At 48.3% G+C, this 23,015-nt stretch overlaps 1 protein-coding gene across 12 annotated transcripts in view; it reads left to right on the top strand.

Moving 5' to 3' along the window:
- Positions 1-23,015, top strand: part of PNPLA6 (patatin like phospholipase domain containing 6) — an 80,485-nt gene that overhangs the window by 34,949 nt on the left and 22,521 nt on the right. For all 12 annotated transcript variants that reach the window (XM_035140609.2, XM_035140605.2, XM_060268966.1 and 9 more), the window contains 13 exons: positions 1,611-1,816; positions 4,904-5,035; positions 6,226-6,349; positions 8,228-8,341; positions 9,936-10,011; positions 10,091-10,231; positions 10,337-10,400; positions 11,697-11,865; positions 11,983-12,165; positions 13,606-13,724; positions 15,752-15,908; positions 18,128-18,244; positions 20,392-20,461. In XM_035140609.2, coding sequence (XP_034996500.2) covers positions 1,611-1,816; positions 4,904-5,035; positions 6,226-6,349; positions 8,228-8,341; positions 9,936-10,011; positions 10,091-10,231; positions 10,337-10,400; positions 11,697-11,865; positions 11,983-12,165; positions 13,606-13,724; positions 15,752-15,908; positions 18,128-18,244; positions 20,392-20,461 — 1,672 coding nt within the window. The remainder of the gene's footprint in view (positions 1-1,610; positions 1,817-4,903; positions 5,036-6,225; positions 6,350-8,227; positions 8,342-9,935; positions 10,012-10,090; positions 10,232-10,336; positions 10,401-11,696; positions 11,866-11,982; positions 12,166-13,605; positions 13,725-15,751; positions 15,909-18,127; positions 18,245-20,391; positions 20,462-23,015) is intronic.

Below are 23,015 nucleotides of genomic sequence, written 5' to 3'. Positions count from 1 at the left end.
AGGAACAGAGCTCTTGACCAGCAAAAGTCTCTGGGGGGAAGTGCGTGTCTCTTTCCCCTCGCCAGATCTTTTTATTACAATATCAAAACGTTACAAAGATTCAAATCATCCAATAGAATTCATCCTAATTTCTGAAACCCCTCCCAGGTTTCCTCCCACCTTAAATCTGATACTGTTGGGAAGATCTGGAACTAACACCTAGATGCTAAAAAGACTTCCTGGACTTCAAAGAGACTACTTCTAAAGACAGGAAAAGGGGCCCAGGGATTCCTGCAGGGATTAACACTGACGTGGTAGAAAACAGGTTTGTCAGCCTTTCAAAGGCACACAGGAAAAGGAAGAAGATTAACAGATGCCCTTTTACCCAGATCTACTGAACCAAATGTTTTCAGCCAAATGGCTAACTCAATTTACACTAACTTGCAATATGCTTGTTTACCACATGTAGCAAGGCCTGTAGATCTGTGCATCAGATACATGTCAGAAGCCTGGTTTGGACTAAGAACACCCTACTCACTGAATTATTTAATCCAGGAATATCCTGCTCGATTAGTCTTTATCCCAGGGTCTTCCATGCATCCTCTTTATCAATGTACAGTGGTACCTCGGTTTATGAACACAATTGGTTCCGGAAGTCTGTTCATAAACTGAAGCGTTCAGAAACTGAAGCGAACTTTCCCATTGAAAGTAATGGAAAGTGGATTAATCCATTCCAGACGGTCCGCGGAGTAACTGTTCATAAACTGAAGCGAACTTTTCCATTGAAAGTAATGGAAAGTGGATTAATCCTTTCCAGACGGGTCCGCGAAGTACTTAAACTGAAGCGTTCATAAACTGAAACATGGGTGTAATTGGTTCCGGAAGTCTGTTCATAAACTGAAGCGTTCATAAACTGAAGCGAACTTTCCCATTAAAAGTAATGGAAAGCGTTCCAGATGGGTCCGCGGCGTTCATAAACCGAAAATTCATAAACCGAGGTGTTCATAAACCGAGGTTCCACTGTACAGACCCCTACACAGCCCTACTAGAAAAACTAACCAGTAAGCTGAAACTGACACGGGGACAAACGGAGGAAGACACCTTCACCCCAATATGGTTCCCCTTCATCACCTACACAGCCCCACAAGACAACGACAAAAACCCACCATCAATATGGCTAACCTAACCAAAACACACACACACCCCACTCACACAAGAAACCAAAGACCACCACAGCCAAACACACATGAACTAGCGCATCCTACGCCAACCCCCGACCTCTCTCACCAACAAAGGAGCACAAGCGAACAACAGAGAACCTGCACATACAACGCTGACACTGAACCCCCACACATACCAAGAAAAAAGAGAAACGTCGACAACCCACCTCCCCAGCCCACCCACCTCTCCCCCCCCTTTTTCTTCCTAATGTCTCAACAATCAAGACTAATGTGTAAAAACAATACATGGGAAAAATATGAGACATTGTACTACCCTTGTAAACCAATAAAATCTTTAATAAAAAAAATAAAAATACGGTGCTTTTTCTACAGCTCTGCTGTTGGGTTTCATGCTCGAAAATGAGCCTGTTCCCTGGGGGAGACACTGCTCACGCCCATCTCTCTTGCCAGGATGTGAGTCTGCACTTTGTGCTGTGGGGCTGCCTGCACGTTTACCAGAGGATGATTGACAAGGCCGAAGACGTGTGCCTCTTCCTGACGCAGCCCGGAGAGATGGTGGGCCAGCTGGCCGTGCTCACGGGGGAGCCGCTTATCTTCACCATCAAGGCCAACCGCGACTGCACTTTCCTCAAGATCTCCAAGTCTGACTTTTATGAGTGAGTGGCATGTGAACGGCTCTCATGGAATTCTGCTCGGTATTGATCCAGAGCAGATCCCAGCGTATAGTTAGCAGCATAAAAAACTTAAGCACGTTGCAGGATTCCATAGGTAATGAATATTTCATCCAGCAGAGCTTTACTGCTACTGAAGGCAAATGAGCATCATGGTCACAAATCCAATACAATCAGAATGGGCACTGTCCATTAGAAAACCAGTTGCGGCAGACTTGACTTACAATACCTTATAATAAGACGAAACCTTAACACTAAGCATACTACGGTATATATATATATAACACCACACAAGAAGGGAAAGAGACAGAAAGAGAATGAGAAACCCAGGCTCCTTCTGGCCTCACTATTATAGTCAAATGAAAAAAAATTCCATGAGCTCTGGCCAGGTAGTGGATTAATTTTTAAAAGTTTTAAGTTGAGAATAATACAAATTCCCATAGCAATCCAGTTTTTAGAAATCCAGTACAAGGCCCTGTTTTGGTTTATTCTTCATCAGCTGGAATGACAAAGAGTCTTACATTAAAAATGTGTCTTAGAGTATTGTATTACATTCTGTCTTCTTTATATATGCACAATTATATACAGAAAATTCCAACAGACAGAGACTGTTTTAATGTAAGACTCTTTGTTATTCCAGCTGATGAAGAATAAACCAAAACAGGGCCTCGTCCTGGATTTCTAAAAACTGGATTGCTACTGGAATTTGTATTATTCTCAACTTAAAACTTTTAAAAATTAATCCACTACCTGGCCAGAGCTCTTGGATTTTTTTCATTTGATTTTCTCAATTCTCCAAGGACACCAATTTATTTAGTATCTCGCTATTATAGTCAGCCTGACCTTGACAGAAAAAGATAACAGAGCCAGTTTAAGCCAGCTGTTGTGAGCAGCAGCAAGACACATACACGTTCTCGCGGTGAAAATTGGAGTTTATTTTTCAGTAGCAGGAAAACAACTAAGCCACGGGTCTAGAGCTCCCTGCTCTCAAGGCTAATGGCTACTCTGATGATTACTCATCTGACTCTTCGGAGTTGTTCCTCCTCCCTTTAACCCCACGCGAGAACACCACCCTCTGCCGTCGCTGAAGTGACATCAACTTCCCCTTCTCTTGCAACCCACCCCTCCTGCGTTCCTGCACGCTGAGGGGCGTAGTAGCAGACTCGGATGAACTATCTTCCGATTCCTCTTGTGTCTCTCGGAGTTGAGCATTCTCCCCTGCCCAGTCCTCTTTACTTCTCATAACAAAACTCCCTTCTAGGTCTTGGGTGCCCTCCAAGTCAGACAGCTGTGAGTGCTCACTTGGCACTTGTGCCTAACAGCTGTACTCAGCTTCTCTGAAGGAATAACCCAAACATCGTGAACCTTCTGCTTGTTTCTTTCACACAGAGAAGTTTCCACAACCCTCTTGAATTAAGTAGAATAGGAACGATCTCTACACATCAGATCAGGCATAAGCAAACTCCAGATGTTTTGGGACTACAACTCCCATGATCCCTAGCTAACAGGACCAGTGGTCAGGGATGATGGGAGTTGCAGTCCCAAAACATCTGGAGGGCCGAGTTTGCCTATGCCTGCATCAGATCAATACTTTCACACCCAACTCCCCATCCCACCCACCTCTTTCCCCCCCCCTTCCTCATAATGTCTCAACAAGTAAAATTGATGTATAAAAATGATGCATGAAAAAAATGAGACATTGCACTACCTTTGTAACCCAAGAAAATCTTTAATAAAAATATTTTTTTAAAAAAGAAGAGAAATCCAAACTGACAAACACACCTCCACCCACGCCTTGCCATGCGGTCCCTGTTTTTCTTCCACCTGCCCACCTGTCATTGCTCACTCCTGGACTCTTGATATTGTTTCTCAAGTCTTACCTAGTTACTTCCGCTCTCTTCGCCTTTGCCATCCTTTCTCCTCTGCCATGTGATGCAGGGAGGGTCAGGTGGGCAGAATGAAAAGCCCAGATTCCATTCATTTCTTCATTCTGTTAATGTGGCTACAGTCCGGGGGCAGGGGGAGGAGAGGGGCTTTCCTATCCTCCATTCCTTTCTTGAGTAGCATAGCAGCCGCTGGAAATCTTTCACTTTTTCAGCGTGCTGGCTAATCTCTTTGAAAACAAAAGGATTGGCTGGGACGGTTGAAACTGGTACTACGACAGTCCCCATCTTTTTATTTTAATATTTATTATTCATTTTCTTTATTTAGGGCAATGGATTAAACTGGTTATTATTATTATTTTTAATTCAAATGGTGTGTGGCAAAACTCAAACGTACAGTAAACCATCTGCATAAGCCAGTAAAAGCCACACCAGTTAATTAAAAATCAATAAATAGACCAGATGATCATGAAGTACAAAAGGTAAAAAATGAGCACAATGTCATAAAGTTCAAAAGGGGGGATTTATAACTTACTTTAGAGACCACTGCAAAGAGTTAAAATTGTTAGCGAGGTTGTAATAACTCTTGTAATGTAACGAGAATTATGGACCCAATGGAAATATAAAAATTTGGATCATTGTAAAGGATGCAGGAGAAAAGGATTAACAATGAGACCTGCAGAAGGGAAAGAGGGAAGTCCAGAGATTCGTGGGAATCTTCTTGTGGTAGGATTGGAATTTTGAACATGTAAAATCAAATAAAAGAATTTTGAGGGGGAAAAATAAAGTTCAAAAGGGCAGATCAAAGCGTGCGTCCATAAAATCATGATCTTTAAGATGATAAAAGTTCAAAAGGACAGATCTTAAAGCATGATCGTAAAATTATTATCCTTACCATTGTAATTAAGATCTTTAAATTCAAAAGGGCAGGGCCCACGCAGCTCCCCGTGTTTGGGGGGGGGGCTGTTCTGCCGTTAGTAGTAACTCGGTGCTGGTGTGTGAATTGGCCCTTGCCCTGAGCCCAGGCACATTTCCAGCTAGCCTTGCATGGTGAGCTCTGGCTGGCCTTTCCTGGTCAGAGGTTCTTCCTGGGGCTGGCCCTGGAAATGCTGGGCTGGGCTGCGGGGGGAACCAAACTGGGGCAACTGCCTCTGCCGCTAACCTGCCATTCTTGCCCCCCCCCTTCCAGGATTATGCGGGAACAGCCTAGTGTGGTCCTGAGTGTGGCTCACACTGTAGCAGCTCGCATGTCTCCCTTTGTGCGCCAGATGGACTTTGCTATTGACTGGATGGCTGTGGAGGCTGGCCGGGCGCTTTACAGGTAAGGGGCAAGCACTGTGACCACCCATGCCCACCCTGTGCCCAGAAAAAAAAACCCATTTCTCCTTGGCACAGGGCTCTGTACTTATCCTCCCCACGGGGCAGTTTCTGGTCCTTTCCTGCTGCTTCAGTGTGGGGAGTGGGGCTGAAGGAGGACCCTCTTGCTAGGAAGCCCCAGTGGACCTCCTCCCCCTCCACACTCCCCATGTCACCATGCTCCCATCCAAACCTCTTTCCAAACCTCTCTCCAAACGGCCTCGGCCCAGTATACCTGAAGGAGCGCCTCCACCCCCATTGCTCAGTCTGAGGTCCAGCTTCGAGGGCCTTCTGGCGGTTCCCTCCTGCGAGAAGTAAGGTTACAGGGAACCAGGCAGAGGTCTTTTCTCGGTGGCGGCGCCTGCCCTGTGGAATGCCCTCCCATCAGATGTCAAGGAAATAAACAACTTTCTGACTTTTAGAAGACATTTGAAGGCAGCCCTGTTTAGGGAAGTTTTTAATGTTTGATGTTTCACCACATTACTCTTAGAATTTTGAAGTGTCAGGCATAGCTCTAGTGGCTTTAGCCCAAACGTAGCAGAGTTTTCCTGCACAGCGCAGAAGCTAGTTGAGGTGGAAATGACTAGTCGGTTAGACGCAGAATTGCTATTTACAGGATTTATCAAAAGGAAATAAAACCAGCAGAGTTTCTGCATACAAAGCAAAGCAAAATAAATCCTCTCTGTCTCTCTCTCTAACCATACGCAGCACTCCTACTCCTAACACCCAACAAGAAACAACTGTGCTAGCATTCCTAGGTAACAGAGTTCAGTGCTGGTCATTAACCAATCAGAGAGTAGTTTCCAGGCCAGGCAGACCTTGGCTTTCTGCCAAGAGTAAATTGACACTGCCTTGAGTTAATTGTGTGAAGCAAGAATCTGTAAGTTTCCCATGAGAACCAATTATCAGAAACTGAACAATTACAGCATTATTATTATTATTATTATTATTATTATTATTATTATTATTATGTTGGGAATTTCCCAGAGTGGCTGAAGAAACCCAGCCAGATAAAAAAATCATTATTATTAATTATTATATCTCTCTTTGGTGATGGCCTCTGCTCTCCCCTAAAGCCAGCCGTTGAAAGAGATGCCCAGCAGAGAGGGGGAGGGCAATTTGGCCAGGGTTTCCTCCTCTTTCCGTTTTCCCCAGGCAGGGCGACAAGTCTGACTGCACCTACATTGTGCTGAACGGCCGGCTGCGCTCAGTCATCCAGAAGGGCAACGGCAAGAAGGAGCTGGTTGGGGAATATGGCCGTGGAGACCTCATTGGAGTGGTGAGTTTCTATTAAGAGGAGGGTTGCAGAAGAGGGTCTTGGAGAGGAATGCTGGGCAGCTTGCCTGCTCTGTGTGTCTGGCTAAGTCCCCTCCAACTCTGCAATTCTAAGTCATTGAATAGATGCTTCTGCTCCCGGATACAGTCCCTCCCTCCCTCCCTCCCTCTCCCTCTTTCCCCCTCTCCTCCAACTTCCCCCACCAAAGACACTGGTAACTTCTAGGGTTTACAAGCCATAACTGAGACCAAACTGTGCTCACTTGCTCCTTCCTCCTTGCAAAGTATCTCAAATCCGTTTATTGTGAGGACCATGCCTGTACACAAATATCAACACAACAATAATTAAAAATATTAAAATTCATTGCATACTATCCCAACAAAACCTTCATCCCACAAAACAGGAAGAGAAGGAAAACAAGCAACGAGTTAAACAGACGATGAAGGGGTCTTTACATTGTCATCCATAAATCTTTCCCTGGCTTTCATGGCCTTCGTCACAAAAACCGCTACCGCATGGGTAATACGTGGGTTTGCATCAACTGACAAAAATGTTACTCGATCTTTAGGATTGATTATAGAGTTGGGGTATAATTTGCAGCATTGCGTCTCTAAAGCCCGAGTAAATGGGGCAATAGAGGAGGTAATGTATAAGATCCTCTTTAATTTTCATAAGGCAAGGGCATAAACGATGTTCTACTGGTTTTTTTTTTGTGAATCTACCGGTCAGATATGCAGTTGGCAATGTTTCCCTTGCAAAGTATTGTGGTTTGATTGGGCAAATAGTGAGCAGAAAATACAAGTTCAAGGTGGGAGGTTGTCCCAGGATGAACGGCTCAGGGGGACAGACTGGAAAACAGAGTGATTCTACAAGGAGGGTTGGAGAGACTCCATTGACTGCCAACGGAGAATTTCACAGCACCACCAAACTCCACTCTCTTTCAGCGTGATCTGATGGTGTCTGAAAAAAAGACCTCTGTTCCGGCAGAGCATTGGGACTTGCAGCAAATGTTAGATTCCTTACAAAGGCAGATCCTCCTCTGAGCAGACCCATGTGGTTGGTGAACTATCTGCGGCAACCTGCTCAGAGGAGGTCCTGCCTATTTTCCTGGTAATTGGAACGAAGAGACCTACCCACCCAATTTGGTCCCAAGGGTTGTTCTTGGGAGAGAGGGTACAGTGGCCCCTTTCTTCCCTTAAGCTGGACTTACAAGCCACTATATCAGACTCTAGCTCTAGCCTAGTCTTGGACACTGAGCATCTCTGCTTTTGCCCAGTCATGGCTCCTCCTAGATATCTGTCCTTCTGTGCCTGGAACCTAAATCATTAATGCCAACATATTATTTGTCTGGCACAGCTCTGACATCTGAGGAGCTCATCCATTTCATGCTAGGAATCTTACCTTCCAAGTTCCGGACTGCAGAATCCGGGACCAGCAGCCATTTGACACCGGAAGTTGCGTCGATGTAACTTCCGGTGTCACTTTGCCCTTCTATGGGCACCAAAAATGGCCGCCGCCGGCTTCGAAAGTCGCTTGTACGCATGTCAGGAAGTGGGCCGGCGCAACTTCCGGTGTCGCCCCGCCCATCTATGGGCCAAAAAAATGGCCGCCGCCAACACCGGAAGTCACGTCTATGCACTTCCGGACATGCGTAGATGCGACTTTTGAAGCTGGCGTCGGCCATTTTTGGTGCCCATAGAAGGGCAAATCGGAAAGAAAAAAAAATGGCCACCAGCAGGAGGAAATAATGGAGAAAAACGGGAGACGAAGTGATACGGGGGACCACCGGGGAAAGGTAAGTAAAAAAGGGGTTTTCCCAGGGAAAATGGGAGACTTGGCAGCTATGCTAGGAATCCTGTTTAATGTGACCCCCCCTTTCAGGTCGAAGCCCTGACTCGCCAAGTCCGGGCCACCACTGTGCACGCTGTAAGGGACACAGAGCTGGCCAAGCTCCCAGAAGGGACCCTCAACAACATCAAGCGACGGTATCCTCAGGTGGGTGGCGAGGAATTCTGTACTTAAGAAGTACCAGGTTCTGCCTTCAAAGTAAGTTCTGCAAGCCGGTTCACAAGCAGGTCCTGAACTCTCATACTTTAATTGTGCAACTGGTTTTAGGATTTTATTTCAGCATCATTTGTAATATGAAACTCCTGTCATAATAAACATATGAGATAAGTGAGTGGGACAGAAGATGTGCCCAGGCAGAGTGGCTTTATAAACACTTGAAGTAAAGAGAGCAGTGGTAAAAAGCACAAGAGAGCAAAGCTTGGGGCCATAACAAAGCACTTTTCTAACATCTACCACACCATTGTAAGCAGTTACTGCCCAAAATAAAGAGTCTCGGCTTTCCTGGCGATTATAAAACAAATTAGCAATTTCTTTTTCTGCCCGCAAACTCTATGGACAGTTTTTAATTGGGTGCAGGGCCCTCTGCTTGTTTCAAAATGAACTTAATCCCAAGTTTGTTGAATATGCCCAGAGATGTTGCTGAGACCCACACATCTGAATGATGAAGGCAGGCAAATCCTCATATTGCAGTTTCTCCTGGACTGCCGTGAGCTTGCTGTGCCATGTAGCAGAAAGACCCTCTGAAACACACACAAATTGCATCGCCTTGGTGAGTGAGAGCAGCAACAGAGTCTCCTTCTTTGGAGGTCTTTAAGCAGAGGCTTGACAGCCATCTGTCAGGAATGCTTTGATGGTGTTTCCTGCTTGGCAGGGGGTTGGACTGGATGGCCCTTGTGGTCTCTTCCAACTCTATGATTCTATGATTCTATGAACAAGAAGATGCTACTTCACACTTAACATGATGCCTCCTACAAATATTATTCTGTTATCAGGCTAGAGACTATTGCCCCATAAATGGTAGCTGGAGAGAATGCTACCAAGGGGTACACTTTAGAATTGCTCTTTGGTGCCTGAGTGAAGCTGTAGCCAGGAGTGATGACATTCAGGGAGCAATTTTTTAAAATGTGTGCAGGAAGATGTTGCGGGTGGTGCTGTGGTCTAAACCACTGGGCCTCTTGGGCTTGCCGATCTGAAGGTTGGCAGTTCGAATCCCCGCGACGGGGTGAGCTCCCGTTGCTCTGTCCCAGCTCCTGCCAACCTAGCAGTTTGAAAGCATTCCAGTGCAAGTAGATAAATAGGTACCACTGCAGCGGGAAGGTAAATGGTGTTTCCATGTGCTCTGGTTTCCGTCACGGTGTTCCGTTGCGCCAGAAGCGGTTTAGTCATGCTGGCCACATGACCCGGAAAGCTTTCTGTGGACAAACGCTGGCTCCCTCAGCCTGAAAGCGAGATGAGCACCACACCCCATAGTTTTCTTTGACTGGACTCAACCGTCCAGGGGTCCTTTACCTTTACCTTTTTTTGTTTAGGGATGACCAGAGGAAGGGCTATCCTGTGAGCTTCAAGCAGGGAAGTGGCCCAGCCAGCCTCTGGCTCATAATATATCCAATATCTGGCTCAGAGCCCCACATGAGATGAATGTTTGTGTTGCTCAGGAGCTGGCAACAACAGCTCATCGGGCTTTCTGCTTAACCAGGCTTGCTGGTTTCTGTGTTTGCTTAACTTCCTCTGCCTTAAACAGGTTGTCACTCGCCTTATACACCTACTGAGCCAGAAGATCTTGGGGAACTTGCAGCAGCTGCGTGGCCCCTTCCCAGGTAGGAGTGTGTAGAGCGTCCCATTTTCATTCAGAGAATGCCTGTGCCAGCCACGTGCTCACTGGGTCTCGCCCTCTAGGTTCTGGACTGGGCATGACCTCCAGCTCAGAGTTGACCAATCCAGCCAGCAACCTCTCGACAGTGGCCGTCCTCCCGGTATGTGACGATGTGCCCATGGCAGCTTTCACCTTGGAACTCAAGCACGCCCTGAACGCCATTGGTGAGCCCAACACAGCTCTCTCTCGCTCTCTCTCTCTGTGTGTGTCTCCCATTCCTTGGCCCTGGCTCCACCACTCATGACCACTTTTTCTTCTGGCTTTTTCAGGCCCAACCTTGCTTCTCACCAGTGACATCATCCGGGCTCGTCTTGGGGCCTCCGCCCTGGACAGGTAAGTTCTCTGTGTGCCCCAGCACAGAGTCTGAAGGCAGAAATGTCGTGATGGCCATATTCTTCCAGGGGTTTAGAGGTTTTATTAAATTTCCTGTTTGACAATTTCAAATACTTATTTTACTTCCTTAAGATATCAATAGGGTTGCCAGACTCAATAGAGGACAGGACTTCTGTGCCTTTAATTGCCCTGCTCTCTTTTGAGTCTGGAAACCTTAAAGAGAAACCAGCAGACACTTTGCTTGGAAATTAAACAAAGGGTCTGCTGGTTTCTCTTTAAGGTTTCCAGACTCAAAAGAGAGCAGGGCAATTAAAGGCACAGAAGTCCTGTCCTCTATTGAGTCTGGCAACCCTAGATATCAATGACTTCCCTTCTTTTCTTTCCACAGTTTATTTTGCATATTACAAATCCCTTCGTATTTTACAAAAACTATACCATTCAGTATTCCATTATTGAATCCATCAAAACTTGTTTACACTGTTGAATTCATCTTAATGCTGCCAGCGTTTTCAGCTGTACACAATTATTTCCAATATATTCGGTTTCCTAGAGGCTCAGCAGGGTGGGCACTTTGCGGGGTCAAGAGGGGATAGGAAGGAGAGAGGCAAAAGGTTGACTTCCCTAAATTTACTCTCCCACCCCAGTTCCCCACCTTGAGTACCACCTAGTGAGAACATGAACAGCTGTTCTTTTCTCCCCCAATGATAATTAAATATTTTTTTCTTTCGGTTGAAACAGAATTCAAGCTTTCACGGTTAGAGAAGTCTTGTTTGTACAAGTCTGAAAACTTGGCCTTTTATTTTTAATATCGTTGTTGTAACTTTAATAATAATAATAATAATCATAATTTATTATTTATACCCTGCCCATCTGGCTGGATTTCCCCAGCCACTCTGGGCGGCTTCCAACAGAAAAATAAAACACAGTAATCTATTAAACATTAAAAGCCTCCCTGAACAGGGCTACCTTCAGATGTCTTCTAAAAGTCTGGTAGTTGTTTTCCTCTTTGACATCTGTTGGGAGGGCGTTCCACAGGGCAGGCGCCACCACCGAGAAGGCCCTCTGCCTAGTTCCCTGCAACTTGGCTTCTCGCAATGAGGGAACCGCCAGAAGGCCCTCGGTACTGGATCTCAGTGTCCGGGCAGAATGATGGAGGTGGAGACGCTCCTTCAGATGCTCCTTTTAAAATGCGTAGTTGGGTATTGCTTGTTAACCACCTTGGTAGGATTCACATATAAAAAATAAAAATGGCAGTAAATAAAAATAAATTTCCCATGTCCCCAAACACCCTCCCAGCATCCATGAATACCGCCTGTCTGGCTGGCTGGCCCAGCAAGAGGACATCCATCGCATTGTGCTTTACCAGACCGACTGCACCCTGACCCCCTGGACTGTCCGCTGCATCCGTCAGGCCGACTGCATCCTCATTGTGGGTCTGGGGGACCAGGAGCCCTCCCTGGGCGAGGTGAGCAGGGCATGGGAAACAAGGCGCTCTCTGCTGGGATCGGAGGCCCCGGAGGGAGGGATGAGGGATGAGGACCTGCCTGCCATGTCCTTCCTCTCTCTCTCTGCTTTTCCCCAGCTGGAGCAGATGCTGGAGAGTACGGCCGTCCGCGCCTTGAAGCAGCTCATCCTCTTGCACCGGGAGGACGGCCCCAGCCCTGCCCGCACCGTGGAGTGGCTCAACATGCGCAGCTGGTGCTCGGGGCACCTGCACATCAAATGCCCGCGCCGGGTCTTTTCCAGACGCAGCCCGAACAAGCTGGTACCAGCCAATTCTACTTTCCCATGTGTGCCCCCCACCCAAAAGCCTGTCCCTTCATCCCACTGCTCTCCTTGGCAAGGCTTAGTTGACCATTCGAAGGAGGACGCTACTGCCCCCACCGAGGCTCCCCTGAACCCATTTTGTTTGAGCCTGGCATCCTAGATCTCCATGTTTTCTTCCTCACTAGAACCCCACTCGCCTTTGCACAGTGTTTCCCTTTACTCCAAGCCTCCCTCCCTCCCACAGCTACCCCCTCCCCTGCTTATTTATTTGTCTGTTGTCGCATTTGTACCCTGCCTTCTTCCCTCCAAGGAGTCAAGGTGGCCTATGTGGTTCTGCCCTTTAATCCCTGTGACATCCCCGTTGTTGGGTTGCGAGAGGCGGTGACCGTCCCAAGGCCACCCGGTGACGACATCGGATTTAGGATGCTGCAGGCTTTTCCACCGCACCGGGTGCTGAGCTAAAGGGGCACAAAACTGAGAGGAGCCATAATTGAGATTATTTTATTTATTTTATTTTATTGTTGGATTTATATACCGCCCTATATCCGGAGGTCTCAGGGTGGTTCACAGAAAAGATCACAATATATAAAATAAAAATAGAAACAATAACTCAATAAACATTCCCTTAAAAGAGCCGCATTTTAAAAGAGTGTAGAATCACTCTACACCAAAGGCCAGGTTAAAAAGGAACATTTTTGCCTGGTGCCTAAAGGTGTATAATGAAGGCGCCAGACAAACTTCCCTGGGGAGAGCATTCCACAGACGGGGAGCCACTGCAGAGAAGGCCCTGTTCTCGTGTTGCCACCCTCCGGACCTCTCAAGGAAGAGGCACATGAAGGAGGGCCTCAGAAGATGATCTCAGGGTCCAGGTAGGTCCTGAGGCATTTAAGGCTTATAGGTCAAAACCAGCACTTTGAATTGGGCCCGGAAACTAATCAGTGCAGTCGGACCAAGATCAGTATAAGATGCTCAAACCGTCTTGCTCCGGTGAGCAACCTGGCTGCTGAATTCTGCACTAGCTGAAGTTTCCGAACCGTTTTCAGAGGCAGCCATACGTATAATGCATTTGGGTGTGGGTGGGTGTGCCAAATTTTGTGCTTGCTAAAAGATTAACAAAGTCCACCCCTGCCATCGAGCTTCATGGCCAAGTGCGGATTTGAACCCTCGTCTCCTAGGCTGACGCTCTAACCATTGCACTACCCTGCCTCTCAGCTCCTTAAATGGGAAAGTGTGCTTTGTTGTTTGGGCTCTACTGATAGGTGAGTGGACCTCCTTCCCCACCTATAGGGTGCCTACTTTGAGTGCCCTTCTCTGGATGGGAAAAGTTGATGCCTTGAAGCAGGCAAACTCTCGAGGACTCCCCTTCACGGTCTCCTGCTTCTATGGAGGCTGGTGGAAGTAGCTCCCTTCTCCTCTTTTTCTGCTTCCCCCGCCACAGAGAGAGATGTATGAGAAGGTCTTTGAGAAGAACGCCGATCGCCACAGCGACTTCTCCCGCCTGGCGCGAGTCCTCACGGGCAACACCATCGCTTTAGTGCTGGGCGGCGGCGGAGCCAGGTAATTGGCCCTCAAGCACTCGGGGAAGGTCCAGAGGTAAAAGGCAAAAAAATTATACAATTTGAGGAGTAGCGAGGATATTTTGGGAAATGATACATGATGAGATTTTTTTTAAAAAAAAGTTTAAAATGAGTTTATCAAAATCTTTTTTTAATTCAGTTTTACACTAAACATGTAAATTCAAACATTAGACACCATCATCAGCATTTAGGATTCCCTAATCCTTTGACGCGGGTGGCGCTGTGGGTTAAACCACAGAGCCTAGGGCTTACCGATCAGAAGGTCGGTGGTTCGAATCCCCGCAACGGGGTGAGCTCCTGTTGCTCGGTCCCAGCTCCTGCCCACCTAGCAGTTTGAAAGCACGTCAAAAGTGCAAGTAGATAAATAGGTACCACTCCGGCGGGAAGGTAAATGGCTTTTCCATGTGCTGCTCTGGTTTCGCCAGAAGTGGCTTACTCATGCTGGCCACATGACCCGGAAAAACTGTCTGCGGACAAACGTTGGCTCCCTCGGCCAGTAAAGCGAGATGAGTGCTGCAACCCCAGTCGTTTGCGACTGGACTTAACTGTAAGGGGTCCTTTACCTTTACCTTTTTAATCCTTTGACTCCCCTCCACCCTTCCACGGTTTCCATTTTCAATCTTTCTCAACTGCCTCACATATTTTCTCTATTTTTTTCTGAAATAATCCATTTTTACCTTAGTTTTTAGTACATTACAAGCGTTATTCAAATCCTGCCAAAGTTTTTAGTTGTTTGCAGTGTTCTCTTAAGTACATTGTAAATTTTTCCCATTCCTTATTAAAGTTCCTCTCTTACTGGTTTCTGATTTTCCCGGTCATTTTCGCCATTTCGGCATAGTCCATCATCTTCATCAACCATTCATCTCTGGTCAGGATAAGTTCCCACCAAAGAAGGATGGATAAGTAAGATAGTGGACTGTGCAGAACTGGCAAAATGAACAGCAAAATTAAGACAGCCTAATGATGAATGTTTTATGGAAGAATGGATACCCTTTTTGGGACTCCTTGAAGAAATATGATCACATGATGAACTTGCGAGCAGGATTTTAACTATGAGCAACTGAAGTGATTAGATCAGGCATCGGCAAGGTTATCCAGCCATGGTCCGGATCATTCCCAGGAACATTGTCTGTGGGCCAGACGGGTGCAGCGCAACGCCGGAAATTGCATCTGTGCATGTCCGCAGCGCCGGAAATCACTTCTGCGGCTGCGCTGACACTGGAAATCGCTCCTGTGCAGAAGCGATTTTCTGCGTCTGGGCATGCGCAGACGCGATTTTCTGCGCAGGTGCCATTTCCAGCGCCGCTCAGCGAGTCTCCATGCCGTGCTGCGCTGGTTCAGCACAGCGCTTGGTTCACAGGCAGCCTGTGGGCTGGATAAATGGCCTTCATGGGCCGCATCCGGCCCAGGGGCCGGAGGTTTCCGACCTCTGAATTAGATTATAATTTTATGGTTCTGATTTAATAGCAGATAGGGTGCAGCAGAAGGGGAGAAAAACAACTCCATGGAAAATGGGGGTGGGACGTCGATAAAAATAAGAGAAAATTGGAAAATGTGTTTTGATTGTATAAGTTTAAAATATTGAAACTTAATAAAATATAATTGGGGCGGGGCGAAAGGGGAAGGTCCGGAGGGTGCCCGAATGCAGCTTGCCTGGGTCCTGGGAAGGAGGGCACCCATGCTGGGCAGCTATTCACCCACCCACCCCTGCCCCAAAGAGGAGCCTAGCTCTTTCCCCGCTAAGCCTCTGGAGCCCACCCTTCTTCCACTCATGAACTGGGAGGTGGAATGCCTTTGAGCAGCATGGCGGACCTTCCTTTGACCGTTCCTCGCCTCTGGAAGAAGAGGAGAGTCGTCCTGGTTCCCTTGGCGTAGGGAGGAGCGAAGGAGGGGCCCAGACACTCTTGGAACAGCCCAGGGCTCTAGGGCTGGAACATCGCGGCTGCCCTCGGTCTTTGCGCTCTGGAGGCAGGCCTGCTTCAGGTGTGGCTCTTCCCTTCGCTGCAGGGGCTGTTCTCACATTGGTGTGATCAAGGCTATGGAGGAAGCCGGTCTCCCGATTGACCTGATTGGCGGCACCTCGATCGGCTCCTTCATCGGCGCCTTGTATGCGGAGGAGAGGAGCGCTGTGCGTACGAAGCAGCGAGCCAGGGAGTGGGCCAAAGTGAGCAAGTATTGGAAGCGGCAGGGTTTGGAATGGGAGGGGAAACTCCAGCTGATTTGAGCCTGCCGAATTTCGGGAAACATAAGGACCTAGGAGGCTGCCCCGACCAGTATTGCCTACACTGCCTGGCTGTGGCTCGCCAAGGTTTCAGATGGGTGGCATTCCCAGTCCAAACCAAAGATCCCAGAGATTGGACCTAGGACCTTCTGCATGCAAGCAGATGCCCTTCCGCGGAGCTACGGCACTCCCCCAAGCTGAGAGAGGCATTCCAGTGTGCCTTGCTCTGTCCCAGCTCCTGCCAACCTAGCAGTGCCTTGCGGAAGTTTCCACTTGGAGTCCTGCATGCTGGGTACATCCGTTTCTCTCTTGCATCCCTGGTTCTTAACTGAGGGCTCCTAGGTAGAGCTGGGGCAGAGCAACGGGAGCTCACCCCATCGCGGGGATTCGAACAGCCAACCTTCTGATCAGCAAGCCCAAGAAGCTCAGTGGTTTAGATCACAGAGCCACTCGCATCTCCCAGTTCGAAAGCACAGTGCAAGTAGATAAATAGGTACCACTGCAGCGGGAAGGTAAACAGTGTTTCTGTGCATGCTGGCACTCATCAGAGTGTCCCGTTGCACCAGAAGCGGTTTAGTCATACTGGCCACGACCTGGAAAGCTGTCTGTGGATAAACGCTGGCTCCTTCGGCCTGAAAGCAAGATGAGCATCGCAACCCCATAGTTGCCTTTGACTGGACTTAACCGTCCAGGGATCCTTTACCTTTTTTGGCCCTAGAAGGCAGTAGAGCCGGGCAATATTGCAACGCATCATCTGAAACAGGTTCGAAGTTCAGATCGCAATGCCTGCTTCAGACTTTTTGAACTGGCAATACATTGTGGCTCCCCGGCACTGGGAGGCCGGGGTGAAAGGCACTGTGCTGGTGGCGGCCAGGGAGCTGCAATGTATTGGCAGCTTAAATTGCCTGATTGCCTGTCTGCCTGAGAGGGAGGGAGGGAGGAAGTGGACAGACAATCTCCTTCCCTTCCTCCAGGTTGTTCCCTCACTCCTCAGCCAAGCCACTTTTTCAGCGTTATTTCAGACCTCGTGATCTGTTGCTATATCGTGATGGTTAGCTAGGGATACCTCACGATGTTGAAAACCAAGTTTCGCCCAGCCTTTGTTGTTTTTATTTAGTCGTGTCCGACTCTTCGTGACCCCATGGACCAGAGCACGCCAGGCACTCCTGTCTTGCACTGCCTCCCGCAGTTTGGTCAGACTCATGTTGGTAGCTTTGAGAACACTGTCCAACCATCTCATCCTCTGTCGTCCCCTTCTCCTTGTGCCCTCCATCTTTCCCAACATCAGGGTCTTTTCCAGGGAGTCTTCTCTTCTCATGAGGTGGCCAAAATATTGGAGCCTCAGCTTCAGGATCTGCCCCTCAAGTGAGCACTCAGGGCTGATTTCCTTAAGAATGGATAGGTTTGATCTTCTTGCAGTCCATGGGACTCTCAAGAGTCTCCTCTCACCCAGCCTTAGAAGGTAGTAAATAAGGGGGGGGGCAACTGCATTATTGAAGGTTTACTGGAAGGACCGATTCAAAATTTTAAACAAGGTGGATAATAATAATAATAATAATAATAATAATAATAATAATAATAATAATAATAATAATAATTTATTATTTATACCCCGCCCATCTGGCCGGGTTCCCCCAGCCACTCTGGGCGGCTTCCAACAAAACAGAAATTCTAAAATACAGAAATCCATCAAACATTAAAATACAGAAATCCATCAAACATTAAAAGCTTCCCTAAACAGGGCTGCCTTGAGATGCCTTCTAAAGGTCTGGTAATTGTTGTTCTCTTTGACCTCTAGTGGGAGGGCATTCCACAGGGTGGGCGCCACTACCGAGAAGGCCCTCTGCCTGGTTCCCTGTAACTTGGCTTCTCGTAGTGAGGGAACCGCCAGAAGGCCCTCGGAGCTGGACCTCAGTGTCCGGGCAGAACGATGGGGGTGGAGACGCTCCTTCAGGTATACCGGACCGAGGCCGTTTCTCTCTCCCTCATGCTTTTTAATCTGTGTACGCAGCAACACTTTGTTATAAGCTATAAGAGGCAGTGAGGAATTAAGCCAATTGTTGCAGATTTGGTGAAGCTGAATCCCAGCCTCTTAAGATGCTTCCCCCCCACACACACACATTTCTGTCTAATATCAAGATATTCTTCTGTCCCTTCTACAGAACATGAATTCGGTGTTTGCCACAGTGCTGGACCTCACCTATCCCATAACTTCCATGTTCTCAGGCTCTGCCTTCAACACCAGCATTCACAAGGTGTTCCAGGACAAGCAGATTGAGGTATGCTCCCAGGGCCACCATGAGGGATGCGTGTGCAATTGTGCATGTCTCTTTCACTGCCATTTTGATCTGTATCATGGCAGCTTTGTGTCTGGCAAAGGGCCACCTGAGTCAGGGCCAGCTTGTGCGTGAGGCCAGGTGAGGTGGCTGCCTTGGGCGGCAGCATCCACAGAAGCAGCAGATCTGGCCTCCAAGGAACAAAATGCCCGCTGGAGTCTCTCCCCACCCTTTCCTGATGGCGAGGTTCTGCAAGCGCCTTTCCTTGAGAACACATTGGCAGGAGTCGGATCTGCGGTGTGGGGTGTTTTGCCCCCGGCACCGAAACTTCCTGCGCTGACCCTGTCCCAGGTTCTACTGCCAAAGTGCAGGACATTGAGATCTGGGAATTGCACAATCCATAATTTGGTGGTGCCTGCTTTGTGGCTCGTTCTCTTAATTGCCACAGACGAAAGCTGCCATATTAAATTTCTGGAGCCATGTACAGTAGAGATTCATTGGTTTACATCAGTGAGGAATACCTGTGGACCAGATGTGGCCTGCCAGACCACATCACCAACCCCGGCAGCTCTCTAACCCCCCCGCACCCCGGCCGATCTGAACAGGAGATGAAGCTTTTCTGTTCTTTGAAGAGCAACTTCTAAAGAGCAATCAGCCCGCTTTATCGGGAGTTTAAAAATCCCTCTGGCTGCCCTTTTCGAGAGAATCTGTAAATAGCAGTCAGAAGGATCTGTTATCTCTGGTTTTAGCACTAAGCACCGCAACACTCGGTCTCGAGATTAACCTCAAAGAGCCGGCAAGAGGCTTCAAGGTAGCATTTCCTTCTGCCACCACCCAGAATGGACTTGAGCATGTGTGGAAATGCGGCTGTTTACTTTTCACAAATCCTTCTATGCAAGTAAAAGGCGAGGTTTCCCTGCAATTCCTGGAGGGAGGAGCGCTGGGAATGCTCAGTACATGGTTTGTGTGTCTTGCTGTGAAAATGTATGTGTGTGTGTGTGTGTCTTCTTCTTTGGCGATCCCTCATAAGATTGTCTTCCATGAACACGGTCTTAACAGTGAGTCTGTAAGTGACTGTGGGGGCCAATTCTGGATCCACACGTCCTTCCACAGTGAGGACATAGGTTTCCGGGCGGGAGTTGATCACGGTGAGGGTTTGCTAAGCGTGCCTTCCTCTTAGCATGTTTCTCCCTTTTGTCCTGAGTTCAAGTGTCTTCAAAGCCCATGACACCTTTGGTAAAGGCTGTTCTCCAACTGGAGCGCTCACAGGCCAGTGTTTCCCAGTTGTCAGGGTTTATACTACATTTTTAAAGATTTGCCTTGGGAGAGTCTTTAAACCTCTTTTGTTGACCACCAGCATGACGCTTTCCATTTTTAAGTTCAGAAATAGAGTAGTTGCTTTGGAAAACGATCATCCGGCATCCGCACAACATGACCAGTCCAACGAAGTTGATGTTGAAGAATCATTGCTTTGACACTGGTGATCTTTGCTTCTTCCAGTACACTGGCATTAGTTCGCCTGTCTTCCCAAGTGAGCGTGAGTATGAGTGTGTACGCATATGTGTGCGGGTAAAAGAGCAAGATATTCTATGTCTGGTGGGTGTGCACTGCAAGTGTGTGTGTGTTAAATGCCCAGTGCATGTATGGCATGCGAGTGTATCCGTATATTGACCACATCCCCTTGCTGCACCCCTCGTAGGGCTGGCTGACCATCAAAGCAGCTGTCTGGCTGAAGAAAGGTTAGCCATCCCTTCTCTGCAAGGCTCTGCTTGTTTCCCTTAAGGCAGGCATCCCCAAACTGCGGCCCTCCAGCTGTTTTGGCCTACAACTCCCATGATCCCTAGCTAACTGAACCAGTGGTCAGGGATGATGGGAATTGTAGTCCAAAACATCTGGAGGGCCGAAGTTTGGGGATGCCTGCCTTAAGGTTACCAGGAACAGAGCAAATCAAGTAGAGACAGCAATATGCCTAAATTGTGCCAGCTGCAGAATTTGACTGGTATAGAACTCGGCCGAGGGCAAGTGAGTTCACATGTGCAGCGCAGATGCGTCCTCTTGCCGGCTTTCCTCGCCACCCCCCTCCCCACAGCCATTGAAGACGGGATTCCTGTGTATGTCATCTCTGTCCCACTCTGCTGTGTCCACTGCAGGACCTGTGGCTTCCGTATTTTAATGTGACGACAGACATCACAGCTTCCGCCATGCGAGTCCACAAAGATGGTAAGTGTGCATTTCCTCTTCTGGCACAGGGGGCTTGGGTTCGAAACACACACACACACACACACACACACACACACACACACACACACACACACCAGGCCCCTGAAGTTCAGCGGAGGCCCATTATGCCCAAACACTTCTGGTCTTGAACCCCCCCATTGGAAGGAAATGTGATTTCAGGAATGCCCTAGAGAGAGGCCCCTGGGGTGCTGGAGATAATGAGGCTGAAAGGGAAACAGGTGTCTCCAAAGAACCTTGGTTTCCTGCTCAAAATACCCGTATATTCCGGCGTATAAGACGACTGGGCGTATAAAACGACCCCCAACTTTTCCAGTTAAAATATAGAGTTTAGGATATACTCACTGTATAAGAAATACGACCCAGCGTATAAGACGACCCCTGACTTTTGAGAAGATTTTCCTGGGTTAAAAAGTAGTCTTATACGCAGGAATATACTGTAGGTCTCTCGCACTGTTGGTGGTGTTCCAGCCCTTAGTTTTAGTTCTTGCCCGCATCCCCATTTAAGGACCGTAACACTCAATTCCTGGCACAGGAAGAGGTGTTGTAGTCCGACTGATGTACCCTTAGAGTCTCCTGCAGAATCCCAGGTTGGGGGGTACAGATGTGAAGGCCTGTCGCTTGCCCAAGCGAGAGCAGGCTGTGTCACCCTGCCCCTGAATAGACACAATTTTCTGTGTCAGGTGCTTCCCTTCAGTTCTCAACACCACAACGCCCCTTTCGCAGCCAAGACAAGGCGCCCTTCAGAGCAAAGCCTCATTTAATGGACAACATTTTGGGAAGGAGGGAAACCTTGAGAAGCCACAATAAAACATATTGCCATCATGACACCACAGCAGGAAGGACCCGTGGGGTGATTGAGATAGAGAGGAAAAAATAGATCTATAAAAGAATGATAATTTGGGGGAGGGTCCTTGAGAGGGCCACACAACAAATTGGGGGAGGCAGATGTGGGCCACAGGCCGCCAGTTAACTATCCTGCTTTAGAGAGATGTTTCTTCTTTCCAAAGATCCTGGCCAGGCCTTTATGGCCTCACACTTGTCTCTGGTCAAAGAGCCCCCATATTAGAGCAAGGCCCGAGTTTCTTTCTCTCCTACCAGCACAATCTGGCGACGTTAGGTCTTCAGAGAGCCAGTGTGGTGTAGTGGTTAAGAGCGATAGACTCGTAATCTGGTGAACTGGGTTCGCGTCTCCACTCCTCCACATGCAGCTGCTGGGTGATTAGGCTAGTCACACTTCTCTGAAGTTCTCTCAGCCTCACTCACCTCACAGAGTGTTTGTTGTGGAGGAGGAAGGGAAAGGAGACTGTTAGCCGCTTTGAGACTCCTTAGGGTAGTGATAAAGCGGGATATCAAATCCAAACTCTGCTTCAGCTTGCTGAAAGGCAGGCCAGGAGAAGAAGCTGAGAAGATCTAGGTCACCGCCCAAATCTGGGGTGGCCCCTCAGGGCGGCTAGCCTTTCCTTAATATAGAAGACTTGGCTGGAGATGAGTCCTTCGCATCCTGCCTTTCTCCAGAGGCAACTAGAGAAGGTCAGAAAGAACTTACCTTGGATTGCAAAAAGGGGCGTTTTTTGGGGGGTGGGGAGACAGGGGGCTGTTGAGTCCTGGCATTCATTGTGTCCCATTCCTCCATCTCCAATGGCAGTGCTGGCAGAGTGAAGAGAGCACTTTGTGATCTGCTTCACCACAGCCTCCTCGCTCTCCAGCCCAACCTTGGGGCCTGCTTCTCCTTGTAACCCTTCTGCTCCGCACTAAACTCACTAACTGCTGCATTTGCGCCTGATTCCCGTGTCCTGGGGGAGGGAGCTAGAGCCCTCCCCTCCCTGCCTTCCCAAGGGGGAAGAGGCAGTGGGTGCCTGCCAGCTGCGTCCTGCTGGGGCAGAGAAGGGTGGGCAAGCGGTCTTAACGCAGTGAACTGCAATAAATGAATGAATGAGCTTTGTAACCCGTTTCAGAAGAGGGATGGATCGTGTCTGGGGCAGAGAAGGGAGGGGGGTTGCCGTGTCCCCTCCGGGCCCCACTGTTGCAAACATCAGATCTCACCTGGGACATTGTCACAGCAGCCATGCCCGTCTGCAGGGCAGGGGTACCGGGAGGCTATAACTGCCTGGCTTTCTTCATTCTCTGCCCACTTTTCTGTCCTTCCTAACACAGCTAACACCTTCTTCCCCATCCCCAGGTAGTCAGGCTGTGTGTGTGTGTGTGTGTGTGTGTGTGTGTGTGTGTGCACGTTTGTGTGTGTATATATATATCTTTTCATACCCAGGGAGTCAGATCTTTCAAACTAAGGTGAAGGGGGGGGGGCTTCATTGCCGATCCTGCCATATGCAAGAGATTGGCTCTAGAGCAGCGTTTCCCAAACTTGGGTCTCCAGCTGTTTTTAGACCACAACTCACATCATCCCTAGCTAGCAGGGTCAGTGGTCAGGGATGATGGGAACTGTAGTTTATATTTTAAAAAAGTTGGAGAGGAGACCCAAGTTTGGGAAACCCTGCAGAGGAAAGCTCGAGTGTGCTATGTTCTCTTCTTTGGG

Source organism: Zootoca vivipara, chromosome 16 (genome assembly GCF_963506605.1).
Source record: "Zootoca vivipara chromosome 16, rZooViv1.1, whole genome shotgun sequence".
NCBI classification, from domain to species: Eukaryota; Metazoa; Chordata; class Lepidosauria; order Squamata; family Lacertidae; genus Zootoca; species Zootoca vivipara.
Note: the sequence above shows the minus strand (reverse complement) of the source record. Positions and strands in the feature narration are given on the sequence as shown.